The 20,441-nt window shown below is 35.9% G+C and overlaps 1 protein-coding gene across 4 annotated transcripts in view; it reads right to left on the bottom strand.

The window, feature by feature from the left end:
* WWOX (WW domain containing oxidoreductase) overlaps window positions 1-20,441 on the bottom strand; it is a 524,801-nt gene that overhangs the window by 234,784 nt on the left and 269,576 nt on the right. For 2 of the 4 annotated variants that reach the window (XM_062618287.1, XM_062618285.1), the window contains exon 9: window positions 997-1,109. The exons of the other annotated variants lie outside the window; for them this stretch is intronic. In XM_062618287.1, the coding sequence (XP_062474271.1) occupies window positions 997-1,109 (113 nt within the window). The remainder of the gene's footprint in view (window positions 1-996; window positions 1,110-20,441) is intronic. 4 annotated transcript variants of the gene reach the window in all.

The raw sequence follows: 20,441 nt of genomic DNA, 5'->3' as shown, positions 1-20,441 counted from the left end.
CAAGATTAGAAAGGATAATCTTCCCTTTACATACCTGCCTTACTTTTCAGCTGGATAAAATTAAACATAACTGTGTTTTCATTACATTTATTATATGCAATAAAAAAGGCACAATAGAAATACTATAAAGGTAAAAGAATGGTGCAGTATTTGCACTAATATAAAATAAACAAAGGATGCATGTATGAAATACGAATGCCAAGAATTACAAGGTTTAAGCCTGGCCACAGAGGAAATACAAAAGAATATTGAAATATTCAGTTTAAAAAATCCAAAGAATTGTTATGAGCAATGGAGCCACCCATGAAGTTTTTTTCATCTGAATTTTCATTAGGTTAGAATGGATATACATACGTGTGTGTGTGTGTTTGTAATACCACTTTCCCTGTAAAATTGCCAGCCTCAAGAGCATGCCAAACTGGGACCATGCAATGTAACTTTGAGCAGTAAGTAGCTAAAATTACAAGGCTTAATATGTATTACAACCTATACTGCTGAGTGCACACTACTACTTATTTAATTTTACTGTATGTCTTCCCTTTGTGCCTTGTTTTCTACCAAAATGTTTCTTTATTTATACATTCTTATGTTCATTTATTTATTTATGTATTATTTATTTAGGAGTGCTGTATGAGAAGTCTGCCCTCTTTGGACAGTGCCATTCTGGATGGGAAGCTTCTGTGAAGTTAAAGGTTTATAACAAACATCAAATTTCACCACCTGCCTCTCACACCTTAATTTAACAACTCACTCAGATGTAAATCAACACAAATTTCTATAACTTTTCAAATTATTGTCTGGAAAAGACTTTTAAATACAAACCATAAACAAAGCAACAGCTTAATCAGAGGAAGAGATGTGATTTTGTGCTTCCTTTTGTCACAAAAGGACACCACTATTTGGGACCTCAGCTTTCTCAAAGTGTATTAGCTGTTAAAAAACCACTACACACAGAAAGAGCAGCAAAGTTTATGAGGTCAAAAAATATTCACTTACTGCAAACCACAAAGGGAGGCTGTTGGTGTTAGTAGCAGAAAGAAACTTTTCATGTAGACCGCAAGTTTGACCAACACAGAACTAGGTCTGGCAAGGAGGGACGTGCTGGCTGTCTGCAAGTCAAAAGGTGCCGCTCAAGTAAAACCAACAAATACTCCAAGAACTCAGTGTCTCCATTAAACTACTAGAGAAAAGGAGCCAAGGAAATTAAGGCAGATTAATAAAAAACAGCTGATCAGAGTTACTGGAGATTGCAGGGCTTTTCTTTTACAAGAGTTCTTAATCCTTCCTGACCTAGACTATTAATGGACTACCACAAACTAATTAGAGGAAATACAAACACTTTAACCTTACAATGATAAACAATAAAAACAGCAGACACTGTTCTTAAGGCAGCAGAGAAAAGCATGTTTAAAAAAAAACCCCTAACATTTCTATGCTTCCCTGGACAGTCCCTGCACAGAGTTGAGAGCAGACTGCAGGCAGTATTTGGCACCTGTTTAAACCCAGTGAAAACATTGGAGACTTAATGATTTTAGTTCTTGCAGTTATAAGTATTAATATCAAGTACTGATACGAACTCACATGCAGTTTCTACTGTGTACATGTATTTATGATGTGGTTACACACAGTTTTTGTACACAAAATTGATAATGAAGCTTGTGATTCAAATGCTCTGAAATAGCACATGTGAAATAACATTTCCACTTATTCTGTAAACCAGTTATCTATCTCTAACCAGTCACATGCTATATTAATGCAACAATGTTAACTTAAAATATATCTGTGCACATCACGTGCATGTGTTATACATATGTATTTATGTGCACAGAAAACTTATAAGCAAGGACATGCACAAAGACACATACATGTATGAAAACAAATTTTATAGGAAAGGCAATTTAAAATAAGGTTTCCTACAACTTTGTTTTAAGGTATTTTTAGCTCCAATGAGTTCTTAAGTGTAGGGAAGCTTTATTCTGTGGTTGTAGGATTTCCTAGCATCGTATTTTCCTGTCTCCGTATCACCTCCCCTCACTGAAAAGATTTTCTACTAGGCTGGCATCTGTGTTTACATGTACAAATTTTGTATGTACATCTGTGTCCTATAGCTATGGAAAACAGTGCTTGAAATAAATTCTTTGAAAGTCTGAAGATTTCCATTTTCAGCTCTTTTTGTTTGTTTTGTTTTTGTTTTTGTTTGGAGCCTGTGGTTCTTTTGATAATTTACTCATTTTACTTTAATGTGTTTTCATGAAATATTTGTCCAGGCTATTAACTCCAGAGCCATTCCAGACAGGAAAAATTCTGTTTATCTCATGTTTGTTTTGTTTGCTTGTTTGCTTTTTAATCCTTGAAATATGGTCCACTACCACTAACATAAGAGAATCTGCAAGAGATGTGGCCAGAAATTGAGCTCTCTTGCAGAGAGCAACATGACCAGGGTGTTTGACTCAGTACTACAAAACACACAACACCTCCCTGACCTGTGCTGCTGCTGTGAACCTAGCCACACTGTGCCGTTCTGCTTATCCCTCCATGGAATAAAACTGCAATGGTGATTAATCCTGTCCTTATAGATAATGCTTCCTGTGTAGCTATTTCCAGATATTGGAGTTGCTTACTCAAGCTTGAAAGACAAGTAGAGAAATTAGTAACTGTTGCACATGCTTCTTAAATGGCACAGGGGCAAAATATGGAAAAGGAATTCATTGCCACGGCTTTCCTACGGTTTTGAAAAAGGATTGGTGACTATCAGAAGACCTGCATCAGCATGAGCCTGACCAGGCAGACAGGAGAGCAGTACCATGGCTCCATTTTGGGTTAAATTTGGGTAACTGAATGCTGATTATAATTTTACTTTGAACTTTGGAAAAAAGAGAGAAACAAGGATTTAAAAAACAATCAGTGCAGGATTATGTGTGTTATTTAGCAGCTAAAGAAAACTGAGCCAACACCCCTCCCCAGCCTGATCCAATACAGCACCATTTTCTCAGATGATTATTTTTAATACCAAAAAATTTTCAGTAGATGTATTTTCATATTAATTAGCTTCTTGTTGAGTTAGTACTATTTCTAAAAGAACACTGGTGAACATACACTAAACACCTTTGCCAGCCATTTCCATCTACAGATCCTTCCAACCCAAGCAGACCCACGGTTTTGGAGCTTTTGGTGCTTTTTGACGAACAGTGCTGGACTGACTTGTCACAATTCTGTAACACAAATAAACAATACCAAACAATGTCAAAGAAGCACAGTTCAATGGCCCCTGGAAACTTCAAACTTTCCAGCGTTTGAAGTTGAAACAAGTAAGCAACACTATTGTCTTCTTAATTTGTTGATTTTGGTTTTTCTCCAGACCTGTAAAGTCCAATTCAGTGACATGGAGAAAAACAAAATGCATTTATTCAGCACCTTACCCAGAAAATTGGATAGTATTATACTGAAGATGCTTCTCGATTGTACTTATATGCTGCGTCACAATTTAAAATTTAATAACACCATTAAATGAAATTCAAATGGACATTAAGCATACATATAAAATACCCTTATAGTCAGTTTGAGTATGTTTAGATTTTTTAATTCAAACTGACTGATTGCTGATGACGTTGAGTTAGCTGGTTGTTTTGTACAGTAATATCAGCCACTCTTCTAATTATTCAAACAAAGAAAAAGCCAGAAATCTAGAAAAGACCAGAAAAAAAAACAAAACAAACCATCAAATGTTCCCCACTATTCCAACACATCCAAACTGGTGATGGGACAAGTGTACTTTTCTAAGCAAGACTCAACTGATATTTCATTTGAACAGCACTCTCTCAGTTAATGCTTCTCCTAACCAGCAGAACCGGCTTAATTGCGTTATCTCTTCCACACAAGTACTGTTGGAAACAAAGGTTTCTGCTTTCTAGTTCTGCTAGCTGACTAGTTTTCTAGTTCTAGTTTGGACATTTACAGTAAGATAAACCTGTATGGTTCTTTTTCAGCACTGCTTATAACAATATATCCTCTCTTTGTTTCCTTTCTTCGTATTTATTATAACCAGAGACCAATACCTGTAATCTAACAAGAACCTGTAGCTACTTATTTTTTATAAACATTTGATGGCATTGATATAACACAAAAACTACCAGTCACTCTAACTTAGGGAACACTGCTGCACACCGAGATACCACCTCCCAGATTCATTCTTCCACTATTTACTATGAAAGTTCAAAATAACATCAAATGCCTTTTGACTGTAGCTCCCCCTGAGCAGATCTGTGCTGAATTTAAATTCCCATGAGTATTACTACAGAAAATATTTTAGAAAGCTATTCATTGCATACAACTGATTTTCTGTTAGAACTTCCTGCAGACCCATTGAAATCAATGAAGCTTCTCTAATTTACATGGCTGAGAATTAAGCAGACTCCTTTCATAAACCAGCCACCTCCAGTCAGAGCAGGGCAACCTAATAGCCATGGATTTTGAGCCCTATTTTCTACACTGCCACAAAACTCCAACCATTAATACTGTTCTATGATTTCTATTTATTTCTTTGTTATTATTGACCTGGGCCTTGAAGAAAGGTTTTCTAAAAGCCTTGTTTTGAAGGACATACCACATGAAGAGTTATGACTCTCCTGCTGTAGTCTGTGAGCAGATTGACTTGCTGTCTCTTCTGCCTTTTTTATTCTTTTTTGGTTTTGATTTGCTGAGAAACTGTTTAAAGGAGAAAAAACAAGTACTTTTGTCCCCTCCTTTTCTCTTCCCCCCAAATCCCAACTGCAGGAATGTTTGCTTTTTTTGGCAGAATTAATATTTATCCCTTACTTAATAGGAATTCTCCCCTGTGTTAAGAATGTTGCTTTTAGGCTTGAAGATCTGAACATAAAGTATTTTATCGGTACTCTCTTTTTCTCCCCTCTTTATACAATTTCAGAGCAGTTAGGAAAAAGCAAATATTAAAAAAAAAATTACTGTCTTTGAGTGTCTGTGAAAATTTATGTACTAAAAAGCAGCTGTAAAATGTTTAATGTTTAAATTAATGTTTTATGTTTACAATAAAACTCTTCAGCCATGAAGGGCTTTTAAAAGCTAAATGCTAAATACAGGCAAAAACAAAGCAAACAACAACACCCTTGTGAAGCCCAGTTTTAACACACAAAATGGCAAGTAAGACTTTTGTGTGGACTTCATAAGTTTTCATGTCTTGCTCTACAGAAAAAAAAAAACACCACCAAACCTATGAATGTCAAAACTACAAAAAGAGCTGGTTAGAATAGGAAGACAAAACACTTAATTCCTTAATAATAGGTTTTTCTACAATTCTGAATGCATTTGCGATGGTCTGGTTTACTTTTTTATTTGAATTGTGTGATAAATAAAACAGCTTCTCTCCTTTCCCTTTTCTGCCAGCTATAAGCACTCTATCCTCCTATAAAGGTTTAAACAAACGAATAGGTCTAAAAGAGACCATTATGCACTAGCTAGCACAGTCTGAGGAGAAGAAATGTTGCCAAATCATACTCTTTTTAAAATCAGTAGGAATTCTTGTTATTGGATTCAATGGGAGTATAATTAGGTTCTAAACTCACACGGTTTCTCTACAGTGTGGGTTCCTTTACCTTTCTCATTCCTGTCTCCTCCTCAGATATGAAGAAGTCTCACTGTTCCAAAGTGTTCTCAGTTTGAAGAGCATTTTAGCAATTTCTCCCCTAAAATACTTGTGGCACAGACCAGAAAATGCAAACACTTAGCATGAGTAACCTCCATTACCTATGCGGAAATTCAGCTGTAAGTTAATACCGTCAAAAGCATAGCCCATTCACCAGCAGACATTTAAAGCCTCGATATCCTTTGTTCCCTGTCCACCCTACAACTTCTGAGCATCACCTTCTTAGTGGCCTGGTCAGAGCAATCCCACATGCTGAATCATCATTGCCATCCCTTCCCTTTGCAGCTCAGTTTTGTTTTGCAGGTCTCACTGTAGGGATACTGACTAAGCCCAAATATGTTTAGATTAAATCAGACATAAATCTGTCCCACAACTTGAAATGATTTTTGAAACCCTTGTCAAAGTAGGTATATGAAGATGATATAAATAACTTCCCCTTGGAAGGGCTAAATAAGGAGAATATGTCATTTACCACATCTGCATGTTGGACTTCAAATCAGCCACCAGGGAATCTTGAGTCCACTCCCATTAATCTCCCAATGACTCACTTTTACAAACAGTGCGCTGAACAAGAGCAAGAACACAGAAAGCCACACTATCCCCCAAAGCTCAAGAGGTAAGAGCTCTCTTTTTCATTTATTTTCCATACACAAATCCTACATAAATAGTTTTATCCACAGCACTACCTCAATAAATTAATGCCAACCTTTACTTTGCTCCAAATGAAAGGATGCTAGAAAACTTTTTTAAATGTTTCTTGGCTAGAGGTAGTTAATAAAATTACTGCAAGGCATTTAAAATGGTGAGTATCCTTTTTTCAATTCCTCTAGAAACAAGAAAAAACAAAAAAACACAAAAAAACACTAAAACAAATGAAAACAATATTTTCCTCATTTTGTTTTACTTGTTTGCAGTAGAAAAATATTTCTCATGTCAACTATATTTTTAAAGCACACATAACTAAAAAAAAAAAATAGAGAGTATAAGCATTAAAATACAAGCTTCAATGTTTATTTGGGTAACTGAATTAAAATTTATTACATGTGATAACAGTGGTTTCACCTTCCTATACTTCAAGTCAGTTGTTCCATTAAGCACAACCAAAGGTGACCTTAGAAAAGGCCAATCCTGCCTGGTTAGTACCTTGCAAGAATAATTGCAGAGCTGTTTGTAGGAAGCGGTTTCTGCAAAGAAATTATCAAATTATTACTGTAAATATCTTGCGAGGCTTTCCAGGGACTCTTGCTAGAAAAACTTTACAGGAATTTTGCTCAAATCCATCCAGTGGAGAGGGGTCTGAAGAATATCCAGATCCTAAATATTGCTTTTCATGAAGAGGTCTCATAGCTTTTAGAAAGTGAGGTAGCATTGCTGCAGCAAACATATTTAAGAACATATATTTAGACTATCTTTTCATATTTAACACAATCCTCTCCCTCCTGCCTTTTCACCAGTTGCATGACTAGGTTTCCTGAGAACATCTGTGCTCAGCACCTACTTCAGTCTTTGTGTATCCATAATTAATTTGTCCATAATCATGATTAATCATTTTTTAAATGTGCCAAATATAACACTGTCTTTCCACAGATGAAATATTCCTACTGCAAAATATCTACTGAAAACAGATGAGGACTTTAAGCATTTTATTAGTTCTATTAGTTCATATTAGGTCTGTGACAAGCAAGTCAATTACATTAAACATCAGGTAAATAAAGATTAAGATATCTTTGTTTTAAAGCAAAGCAAGGGGAAGAAAAAAATATAGATTTTATTTAGTGTTCCCCAAATTTGCAATTTCCCTCATGCAAGTTTCTTTCACAGTTTGCAGCTTGTAACGAGTACAGTTTGACAGAAACAAGATATACTGACTGATAGCAGCAGCTAACAGAAACTGTGGGCATTCTCAAACCAGCCCTATTACTGGTGATAAAGGATCATCAGCCCTGTAGATCCAGTGAATGAGGATACAAAACTGGGGGTAGTATAAAAATATAAGGAATGACATTTTAAAAGAAACTATCCCTGTATGGTCTTGCCTATAGCCATAACTCTAGAAAAGAACTTCTTTTCTAACATGCCCTCTAGGACTACAAAGGCATAGATATCATGCTATATATTAAAATTAGTATTTCTTGGCCTTGGATAGTTGCAGATCAGGCTCCTCATGTCCTGGACATGATTCAAATAAGCAACTTCTCCATTGGGTAATTTAACCTGCTCAGGTGTCTGGTAGCTGAGATTTATTACCTCATCATTTTAGTTAAAATTTACAAAATTAGGTTTGGACAGTGGAAGGGAACATCAAGAGCAGTGACAGCATCACTGTAATATAACGGGTAAGTGAAACAAATTTGAATAGAGTAATTCTTAACTATTATTTATCTGTAGGTATTACAACTAAATAGGCACAATTAAATCCCAGGGACAGGAATAAGACTGCCAGCACTTTCTGAAACCTCCCTATAACAATGATTCTAGAGCACAAAAGGGATATTTCTGCTCACTAAATAAGAAATTTGACAAGCATTCAATTTGAAAAGGCTGAAAACAGCTATATTTTTTAAAATCTTCTATACTTAAAATTATCATTAACAACATAAGCTTAATTATAGATGGAGTTTTTAACTTGCAGTGCTTTAGGAAAAGATTTTAGTATTGCTAGTTCCCACTAAAACCAAGGAAAAAGATAGATGTGGGGATGAACTGACTGTGAAAGGAAATTCTGTAGAATCAGTTTAGTTTTCTTTCTACAGGCACGTTTTAAATTATCAGTTTTACAGAAGCCAACTAGATACAATCCAGACCCCATCACTGGAGAAAGCTTACACTATGCTACTGTCAATATACAAAAGCTTTGCTGGAGTCCCTTTCTTTCTGTCTTTCTATATAAGGTATTTGAGTTGGCCCTACAAGAGGGACATTTTGCCCTTATGTTATTCACTGCTTTAATCTGTTATCCTTGAGAAAAGGAGGGCACCAGATCCATGCGCCAGTCATCCTCCCAAATATCTAATTAATGTTGACAGTAAAATATTAGCCACAGCATTAACTGCCAGATAAGAAAGAGTAGTCCTGAGGCTTGCACATCTGAATCAAGTGGGTTTCACTAAAAAGAGACTTGTTACCAATAATACCAGACAACTGCAACATTTTCTTAAACTAGCACTAAAATAAAGATGACTCATTTATCTTTGTACTGCTATAAATAGGGAACTGCCTCTCTACTCTCTATTTCATTCCCTCCCACCATCCTTCAATCAGATGTAAAACTTTCTTTTTCTGCTATGGGAGGAGGGAACAGGAAAAAAAAAAAAAACACACCAAAAAGCTCAACAATTCTGTATTTAGGCTGCAACATCACAGCTTATGAGTTCCAAATATAGATGTACCCATCAGCTCCTCCAAGCAGAATCATGGTCTACACTTTCTTCAGCCCCAGAGGCACACCGAAAGTTGTACTTGTGAGAGAAACCCTGTGGCCAAAAATGCAGTTAACGCTTGGTTCTTCCTATAGCTTCCAAACATTTGGTTCTATTTCAGCTCCCTGCATTGCAGTGCACAGTGCTAGTATTATTTACATGAATACCTGATCCGGCAATCACCCTGCAGATATAGCAGAATCATTTCAGGGATAATAAGGGAGAACACTGTTTAGCAGCAATGCAATATTAAAAAAAAAAAAAAAAAGTGTTTCTTGCTCCAAGAATGTCTTTGCAATAAACTCCATGGTTTTAGCTCGCAATACCCTGGCAGGACATGTGCATCATAATGAAAATAACATAAACATCTTCCACAGACTCCCAAGTCCAGAGTAACTCAAGTACCAGTCACATGTCATCATAGCAAACTTCAGGTAGGCTCAGAGAAGCAAAATGTCTCATGGGATACTCTATCCCTACCAAAACTTACAATTTTTTGCTCCATCCTCCGTAACTTGCCAGTATCCTTACCCTCAATATGTCCTTTTTACAGAATACAATTAAATACAATTGTATTTAAATAAAGCAAGCACAGCATCTTCATCTAAATGTTAAGGAAATATTTATCAGCACAAAGGCAGTCTCACCCTGTATAATGTTTACAGTGTTTTTTATCTTCAGGCTACATTAAGATTTGCTGTGAAATGGTATTTGGAATGACTTGTGAATCACTGCCAAATGTGGTTGCACCAACCATATTGCAAAGCTTTGCACAGCAGTAATCATGGGGTATTTCTGACACTGGGAGCAATTGATACAGAAAAGCAGTAAAAAAAAAGATGGTCTGTTCTTTTCCCACTTAATCCCTTCTGTTGCAGCACTCTTAAAAATCAGAATAAAATATGAACTAAGATAACAGATGCCCTTAATGAGGCCCTCTGTTACTCTACTACAGTATCTCTGAAAAAATAAAATATATAGATGCTGTTTCAGCAACTAAGACAATAGAATTACAGACAGCAGAAAGTTTGTGATTCTTTGGGGCAGAGGGTTATCATCAGACAGGAAGGAATAGTTGGTGCGCTCAGAGGCAATGATACAAGTTGCAGAATACTGATATGATCTGTCTCCACTTCTCAGCATACTTCTCTCAATACCAAACCCCAATCCCCTCCTTAAAAGTGGAAGCAAATAAATAAATGCCTCTGTAGCTGAATAGATTAAAAACATGCAAAGACAATTTCTACTTTAATGGGGAAACCTGCATGTAGAGAGATTTTAATGCAGAAAAGTGCTGCTCCTTGTTTAAGGGAAACTTCATCACTCCATCTGATAATTGCACTTAGCTCTTCTTCAAGTGTGTAAATGCAGAATAGTGGTGACATTTCATTTAGAAAAGAAATCTGATAAAAAAGTGGAAAATTGATTTCATACACTTTTAATTCAAAAAACCAAAACAAATAAATAATCACTCTGAAGACTCTGAATATGTCCAAATCCTATTAAAGTCCTTTTAGACTCAAAAATCTTCATATTTAATAGTCTTTTGGCAGCTGTGTGTGATCCACAAAGCATTTACAGCAACCGGTACACAGTTATAAAGTGGTGTTTCTGATTATCCTACTCTAAATGGCATTTAAACATGCTGAATACTACCTGAGCACTAGTAACCTTCAGCTCAAATTTGTCATAAGTTTATGCATAAATGCAGTGGTGATAAGCACAACTCTGCAAAGCAGAAAATCTTTCATTTGTCAGCAAACATTATTTGGCATTTGCTTATTGCTCTAGGAAAAAGATTCAGCAATGAGTAGTCTTAATGTAAGAAATAAAGCTTCACACTCAATATTTCTTGAGAACAGAATATTAAATCTAAAGTCACTCAGTGGATCTGCTTTAAAATAGATGGGTTTTGTCCTCAAAAGGATTAATTACTGTATGGAAGAGGAAACCATTACAAACTGGTTTGTAATGCAACTGGAGAAACTGTACTCTAATTCCTGAACAATCAAAATGGCTGGATTTCTAGTTGAGCATCACCTTTTAATAACATTAAACTTCTCTGTGTACCTTCATATGGTCAGATCTCATTTTGATTCAAGGCCTAATCTGAGCTAGCCTCAGCTGACTCTCTTTACAAGCATGCTATTTGTAAATATTGCATATGTTCCTATATTCCACTAAAACAAGACATGACAGATTATTCAGGGGTTCAGGAATGAGTTTCTAGGGATTTACAGATAACAATGAAATGCAAAAACTCATTTTAAAATTCAGAACAGAGTGCAGTGATTTTTTAGTTCAAAATTGCCTTCAACAATTATCACTTATTTAAATAAAACAAAAGAGAGTCTCAAAAGAATTGTGTGCATGTCACTTCTACCTTGACAAAAGAAACATTTTTAATCTTCCTACATCACATATCACAGGAGGTCTCCAGTCACTTCAGTATAGAAGGAGAGAAAAGGGGGAAGTTACACATTTCCAGGCACTAACAATTTAAAATTAAGACAAGAACAAATATTGTTAGTAAAAGTGACAGACAGTGAGGAAAAGAACTCAGCTTGTGGAATAACAATATTGTTAAATAGAAATGGCTGTTTTATGAACACAGTCATTTTATAAAATGTACAGTAAAGCTTTTATATGTAAATTACCCAAATTCAGAAACCTTTCACTTCAAATTGAATTGAGAAGAGCTTGAAGAATAACACTTAGAAAACGTGCCTAAAATGAACAAAATCAAGAATGACTAAGTTGCACACACAGTTTCACTGGAAAAAAAAATCCATGCAAATAAAAGTTTGATTGATGTACTGCTAACAGAAAAAGGATAAAAAATTGACTGCAAATATATTTGGATAGCCTCTTAATATGTGCATTTCTTTAATAAATACTGATTTTATTGTTAAACTATGTGTATTGCCACCAAATACAAAACTATGTTACATGTAAGATTAAAACTACTGCAATGGAACTACATTATACAATCAACCAAATTATTATATTTAAAAACTCCTTTTGCTAACATACTACATTAGTGCAATTTTCCCTCAGCTTTCGAACTGAGTGATATCATATGATACCATCACCATATTTTTAACTTGCACCATCCCTTAAAATAATCCAGTCATGTATGATGGCCAAATTTGAACATGTGTTCTGTACCAAACCATCATGCTAGATACTCCATGTGCTTACAAAGTTCATATGAATTTTAAAAGAAGCTATATATTAAAAAATTGCAGTCTCTGCTGTTTTCATCAGTCTTACAAATGTATTTTCTAGATATTATTTCTGTATTTTCTAGATACAAGATTTTCTAGCAAGCCTTGCACCTCTCGTGACGTACTGGCTAAAAATGACAATTGACACAGACCACGTTATGGGAATGCCAGCTCCTTATTTTTATTTCTGGCATAAATTCCTGGTAATTGAACAATTTTGTCAAATCTAACTGTAATCCATATGTTTCTATTTGATTCTCTGTAACTATGTTTGATTCAGCTGCTGTATCATGGTTTTGCACAAATAAAACTACCTTGTGGTACCTTCACTGACTATGCTGATAAAGGGGATGAGGTGGCATATTGAGGTACCTGACTGGGGATAAATCTGCATGTAAATAAAATAACAGCTAATAACAGGTAAATGAGAAGCAAAAGAAAGACATACAGAAAGAGGATATAGTTCTTATCAGAGAGTAACCTATATGGAGATTCACAGTTTGTTAAAACTATCATCCCACAGCAATGAAGGAATAATCTCTGTAAGCTGAGCTCTTAGTAAAATTGTTCTGAATTTGCTTATTCATTGCGTACTTCCTCCTGGCTGAATATAGAAATCTGATTTTATTCAATGCTTGTAGGTTACATCTCACTTTGGATTTGTACATGGCTACCAGATACTTGAGTAGCAGGCAGGGAGGTGTTTGTCCTTCTATTAAAGAACTTGTTCTTTATTTTGCTAGTTTGTAAGGACAGCAGGGAGCTTTGAGCTGCACAGTCTGCACATGTAAATCCATGTATGTGAGAACATAAAGAAGAATACCAATAATACTCCACATTTATCTCTCTCAAAGTGTACTTATAACACATAAATGAACATGGCATACTGAACAACATCTGCATAATGACATAATTGTTTACAAATTGGAAATGCAAGTACCAATCCAAATAATATCCAGGGTATTCGTAGAAAAGACAAACTGAATTGAATAGTTTATATTTTCACTATAAATATATGTGGAGACAAAATAAAACCTGCATTTCAAATCACACTCTGTAAAGTAAAAAATGTTTGCAATCTGGCAGCTTGATATAATTGTGTGTTATATTAATTTATTAATTTATAATCTCCTAGCCATTAAAGCACTTGCAGTGTATGTGTAGCTAAAACATGTAGTATTTTTATATTAGAGATAAGGCAACTTAATTTGACTGAAAAATAATGACTGTAGTTCATTCTTTCAAGTTATGAAGCATGCACTCTCAAATGCCTTATATGACTATCTTATTGGACCTTAGCTGAGGATATAATATGGAAGATAGCCAGAGATTAAATTTCCAAGATGAGATATTGTACCCAAAAGATTTAAGCAATGAAATAATAAACAAATGTTGAAAATGGTTTACATTTGAGTTTTGTTTTTTTTTTAAATAATCCTGTTAACTGAGAATCTGGTTCCACCCGTGCAAGGTTTCTGTAAGCACTGACGTGTGAAAAGCTGACAGCTTACAGTTTATAAAGTTCTTTTTAACTTTAAAAAGAATTACTGAATGTTGCCCAACACTTTTATTAAAGGCTAAATCTTTAAGGCCTTCAGTTCTTAATTCAGAGTTCCTGTCACTCAAAGTCTTTCAGATTCAGCATAACCTCAAATCATCAGGAAAATTTAGCAGCCTAGGTGGAAGATATACTCACCTGCATTTGCCGCAAAGATTGATAATAAGGAAAAGCCCAAACAAAAAACAAATCTTGGTGATATTTCCTCAGTTATCTAAGAAAATTACCCATCTGAGGTGGGTGAATGAGTAGAATTTGAAAAATGGTATTATTATAATTATAAACCAGAAACTAAAATGTTATTATACCACTTGCTAACTGATATTTCAACTATTAATACTGAACTCCATCTAACTTATCTGAACACTTTTGCACTCTCTCTTCCTCTCTATTGCTAGATGTGCGTACAATACCATGAAGGAGACTTAGGTATATTGAAAATTATATTCTAAGATGACCTGGGATGGATGTATTTAACTTTTAAATCTTTCTCACTCTAGAAAAGGAATCAGAAATCTGTGTGGTTTTGCTGCCCTGTATCTTTTGGTGAAAGCAGACGGACATTCTTAGCATGAAAAACAACTTACAATTTTTGATCATTTATTAAAAGCAATACTGCATAACATTTCACGAAATATAACTCACCAGAAATCTTTTTTGTGTTTATGTCTAAAAATATTGGTATTTTCCCACACCACCCCCAAGAAAAAATGATGCCTCTAATGACAGGGGATTGAAATGCTAAAAAGCACTTTCAATCATTCTTGTACACACTTGTGCGGATTTCACTTGTATTTGTGACAAACATGCAGTCCAACTAACTAGTAAACAACTCTGAGTTAACACTTTGCTTGATTTCTTAAGATAACATTGTTAATATATTTTTACCAAAATTACCATGAATGACTCTTCCCAAAGCATGTACAGCTGGACTGTGGCTGCATGGCTATTCTTAGGGCAGAACAAGAAAGGAAAGGACTCAATTTCTATGAAGTTCCACATAGACGTGGGCATGTACAAACAGTCATGAGCCCTTACTATCAAACTTTTCCTCTTACAAAGGCAAAAACCTTTTAGACAAAAGTATATCTGACAGAGGAAAACCCTTGCAATTCATAGGTTCCCAGTTCCCTTAAAGCACCTCCACCCATGAGCTGCTTTTCTCTTTAGAGATGGTTTGCATTATGGAGGCAGAAACATACCTGGATTCCTCAGTTCCTCTTCACCAAATACTGTATTTGAAAAGAATTCTGTTTTACCTCCACTATACATAGCTTTCCCAGGCTTGCTCTGTGAAAGCCTTTTAGAATTGGATAGATGATCAGCAGACAGATATTCCATCTAATCTGTTGTGATTTGCAGGAGAAACAAGGCAAAATTAAGCTAGAATGCTAATGAAAAAATTAGGAAGCAGAAACAACTACAACTAAAATGTTCTAAAATGTGTAAGAATTGCATTTAGGAACAAAGCAACATAAAGTAACACTGAATAATGTGACTCTCCTTTCATTTTCACACCTTACCTATCGCTTTTGCTCCAGGAGTCATTATAGTTACTGCTACTGCTGAAAAATTTAGGAGGTTAAATCATGAAACAGGGCCCCAGTGTGCTAATGGCTTGATAAACACTGACAGAAAATGGCAAGTGGTCCAGAACATCCCCAAATGCAGTCATTAAAGGGATATTTTATGTTGTTCCTATGATTTGAATGTACACAGATTTAAACCACAAATGTATTTATAAGAGTCATTTAGGTCCATAACTTTCTGCATCAAAAAGCAAAAGATTAGATAACAAATACAGACGTTGTAAAAAATATGTTAATTCAGTCTCTCTTTATAAATTATACCTCTGATAACATAAGAAAACAAGTGTATTTAGGATATGTAAGCAGAAAAAAAAATGTTTTTTCCCAGAAAATAACCTAAATAAAAATATCATGACAATGCGACCAAACCAATAAGCAGCATCACTGCAGTCATTTCACTACACAGATTAAAGGACCCCAAAAAGGGGCAACACTGCTTTTCACCTGTGACACAGCCACAGAAGCTCAGCGCCCACCAGTACGCACATAAAAGTGACGAGAGAGTTGTTGTAATGAAGAGCAGAGGTATACAGCCTTTATCAGATGAGAGGGGATTTGTCAGAGATTAATAGAATTCCATTGTAATATCCATATCTCACAAAGGCATACTCTGACAGGGTCCAATTACTTTCAACAAGCTGGGCCTGCTACATGGACCCTCTGAACCGGAATGGCCCTCCAATCTGTATGCTTTCGTTCAGACAGATAACACCAACGTGTTTCTCTCTGTGATCACTGCCTAACTTAAATGAGTTAATCTCGTTTTCCAGATGAATTGTTATTTTGTCTCCCGCAGGCTGTGATTACTGGATAAAAGTATTGTGTTAACAGGAGGGCCAGGGTCTTTTCAGCAGCGGATTCCACATTCAGATACCCAGCCAGAGAGGGCTTTTGCTTGCTTGCTTGCTTGTTTTCTTTTCTCTCTTTTCCTAATGTGAAGTAAGAGAGTGGCACTAACAGAAGAAAACTGTGAAATGACACAGAGATGAACCTTCCCAAATAATTACGTAAGTTTGTAAGAGGTCAAAGGGACAGTTTATCTTCATATTTCAAAAGAGCATCCTGGTAGACCAATCACATGTACAGCCTACCTCTACATATTTTAAGATGTTATTTGCCTTTCAGTTCATGCCTGCCCTTTCTTTCTCTAATGGCCTTTGTTTCTTAAGCCATTATAATGCGTTTGAGAAGTTCACAAGGGAGGCTATCAGAATATAAATATTTGGAACCACTGAAATATATCTGGGCAGTATCAGAAAACAGGAAGAAGAAAACAAGCCCGTGATTTCCCAAACAGTTCTATTAAACTGATGAAGCAAGAGCCATATGGTGACAGTTATAGTCCACAGCACATTTTTCTGAGATAATGTATTTTGTCAATGATGGCAATGAGAGTCTTCATTTTCTCTTCTCCATAAACTGCTGAAAAGCCCCACTATGATGTTAAATCTTAAAAACTACATCTTTGGTGGGGTTTACATTGGAGATACACAGACATGAATAGCCAGTTGTGCCTTGGCCAGCAGGAACCCTTCTGAATCAAGAATGACTCATCTAGACCCCATCTAGGCAAACTCATACCCATGAATAGCAGCAGAACTGCACCGGCTTTTGTTAGGTCTGCATTTCATGCATTTTCATCCCTATAGAAAAAAAATGCAAAACATTAAATTATTATGTCATTTTAGTATCTACTGCCAAAAGGTAAATAAAATTTGATCTCCAAATGTAATGGATTTCTCCAGTGACTATCCCACTATGTAGATCCAGGTTACTCTTGAGGTGGGTTATGTCAACTTGGAAACAAGATGCAACATTCAATCATTGGCAATGTATCAAACACTGCCCATGAAATGCAGTTGATAAGCTATGAAAGCTTCTTGAAGAGAAAGCTGCGACTCTCAACTGCAAAAAGCCAATGGCTTCAACAAAATCTGAATGCATACTGGTGCATGATGTGCATTTGAAGCACATGGTGTCTGTGTATACACAGGTCTATGTCAGAGCAGATACTGCAAGTCCTGGGTCCCCAGTTTTGCAGAGCTGTGGACCTACTGAAGCATATCACAGCTTCCTTTATGCTTCCATGCACACATTTCCTTCTGCAGCAAAGGAGGGTCTGAGTGAAAAGCAAATCTGAGGTGTATCAGTCTCTACACAAATACTTGAGCTCCATCTTTCTTATGCAAAGAATAACTGATATCAGCAGACAGGAAAATCACTCAGAGGCAAATTAATGAAAAGATAACACATTTTTGAATTTTTATATTACAGAGTTTAAATATTTTTGTAGATTATACTGAACTGAAACCTCTATGCAGCTGGAACTACAGTAATCGTATCGCTAACTTCCATTTTGATCAAGTTGGCAGTGTTCTCACTTCCGGCCAAAGGCAGTAAACTCAACCTGTCTACTGGGAACTAAGTTCATCATCTGTCATTTAAAGATCCCTGGTATTTTTCAAAATGGGCAGATAATAACCTAATGGTCCACATTCTCTCATGAAAAACAAGCTTTAGGATTATGCATTACATACAACAGAATGAAAAATGTCTATATAGCATAAGCAAACAGTCAATCATGTACTTAAGGTGTAAAACTGATGTTATAGTAAAAACATGCCTTTTTTCAAAAAGGTGAAAAGATGAGTTTTACACAGCAGGAGTCTCCCTCAGGTGTATAAAGAATTGCACTGTTTGCTGGGCTACAAAAAGACCTATTCCAGTCTTCTTCTCCATGTAGCATTGCATTTTATTCTGCTTAGCAAAAGACAAGTGATGCAGCTAGGAGAGTGTGAAGTGTTCCTATGCATCATCATGAGTAAGATAAGCAGAATTATTTCCTAAATTACAAACATCTACACCTACAACAAATCACTGAGAGGAGCAGGGGACACTGAATATAGTATGGGCACAAAGCCGTGTGCTCTTAGCAGCTCTTATCAATGCTGCTGCTGCTGTAGGCGCAGGAAGCTGGCGTGACTTTGCCTTGTCTTTGTCTGAAGAAAGCAGGAACAGTATTTTTCTGTCCTTTTTTGTGTTTTGATTGCATTGCTTCTCTTGACTTAGTCTAGGAAAGGGTAGGCCTCAGTAGAGATCTCAGAGGCCATAGGCTCCCTGAGGTATATCCTCAGTAGGAGGATATTTTTTCCCCCCTTTTTCTTGCCTAATTAACAGATCAGATGTGGGAATAATTATGAATAAACATCAGGCAGTGTCATTTAGAGACTGGTCACTTAGACTAACCCGTGATGAGTCTATACACATCCACACAATGGATTAAGCTCCCAGCACAGCTGTAACCAGGACTGCTCAGATCCCGGCTCCATTTTTTGTGCAGGACACATCCCTGACATTCTGCTTGTTATACAGGAATTCAGAGTTAACAGTGAATAGTCCTATTTCAGTTCTCAATGAAAGAGAATACTGGTGCTTCTCACAATAACAGTCTTTTCCCAGACAAAGCCAACACTGGTATAGCACAAATGATGCTAGTAAGAAGTGATGTGAATTGGTAACAAAGAAGCTTGATCAGCGTGATGGAGACAGACAGTCACAGGCACAAATTAAATCTCAGACACAAATTAATTCCTCATTCATTCTTCTGAACACCGGTGCTACAACACACTTTGTAAAAGTTGCATCGAAGGTAGCAGCTGGAAATTATATTGTTTCAAGAGCTGCAAATATTCTCTGTAGAGAAATTTTAAGCCCATAAACTTTTCCTTTTTCTTTTTTTTTAATTTTATTTTTTTTTAATAGTTCATCAAGATGCATGCGAAGCAGATCTAGGAATTGCTACATGGCTTTATTTTTTAAATTGCCCATCTTTTTATTCAGTGGTCTTATAAACATAAAATTGATTAAATGGACAGCTTTCTTTCTAAGCTAAGTTAAGCTACATCTCTCCTTTTTTGAAAGCTTCCTAAACATGCAAGCACTCCATAAAAAAGTAACTGGTGCATGCAGAAGCAATGCAGTTCACAAATGAAGCAGTATAATGTCAATGGTTTGAAATTGTTCAGTCTCAGTTGTTTTCCAAGTCAATGCACTGGCAGTCTTGCCTGAATGCAACTAGTCAATAGAGGGAAAATAAATAGAGCATTTCCAGAATTCACCCAGCAGCACTGAGAAGTGTCTGCTTACTATTACACAGTTTTAACATGTCATAATCGTTTTTCACAGTATAGAAACCCTTCTTATGCCTGGGACAAAGAATGAATGACTATTTTAGCACCCTATACATATCTTCTAATAGAAACTCCATGCAAACTGTATTGATTATATTATTGTAAGTGGTATGTGTTATTCAAGTAGAATCCGCATCCTTTAGCCTATTTTTAAATGCTACATTATGAACAAAAATATCTAATTTGGATATCTAAAAGCACAGACTTCTGTACATGAACTTCTGAACAGACTCATTTTAACATTCCTGTAAGTATCTACATTGAAAGAGCTCGCTGTAATTTCAGGTAGATTTGAACACCACAATTTATGCACAGTATTATTCCCATAAAGTGTCCTAGTGACTATTAAGTTGGACAGGGTTTGCTCACACAGGTAAAAGCTTTAGTGCCCCAGCTGCATGACTCCAAACACCCATACATTAAGCAGCAGAGATACAACTGTCCCCTATCTTTCTATCTTTTATTTCTCCCATGCCTGTATGACAAGTGCTATGTCAAATAGCACCAATAGGCCAAATACTACAAAATGAAAGAAACGAAGCAGACAGAGCAGCCACATTGCTACACTTTTATTTGGAAAAAAAAAAAAAAAGGTTATGACTTCCTTTCCAAGCATCTAGATGCTAAATTGCATCTGAGGTGCTATGCTTACTTAGATAAGTAAGGCTGCATAATTACAGAAAGGATCAGATATAGTCTGAAAAATAAGGAGAAGTATGTCTTTTCCAATCCCCTGCCTTGTTATCTGTCACCTGGATGAAAATCATGTGAAAAAAAATATAAAGAGGGGAAAAAAATT

Source organism: Pezoporus occidentalis, unplaced genomic scaffold (genome assembly GCF_034315485.1).
Source record: "Pezoporus occidentalis ecotype Australia unplaced genomic scaffold, CSIRO_AGI_Poc_V1 ctg20, whole genome shotgun sequence".
NCBI classification, from domain to species: Eukaryota; Metazoa; Chordata; class Aves; order Psittaciformes; family Psittacidae; genus Pezoporus; species Pezoporus occidentalis.
The sequence above is the reverse complement of the archived record's forward strand: the minus strand, read 5'-3'. Positions and strand labels throughout refer to the sequence as shown.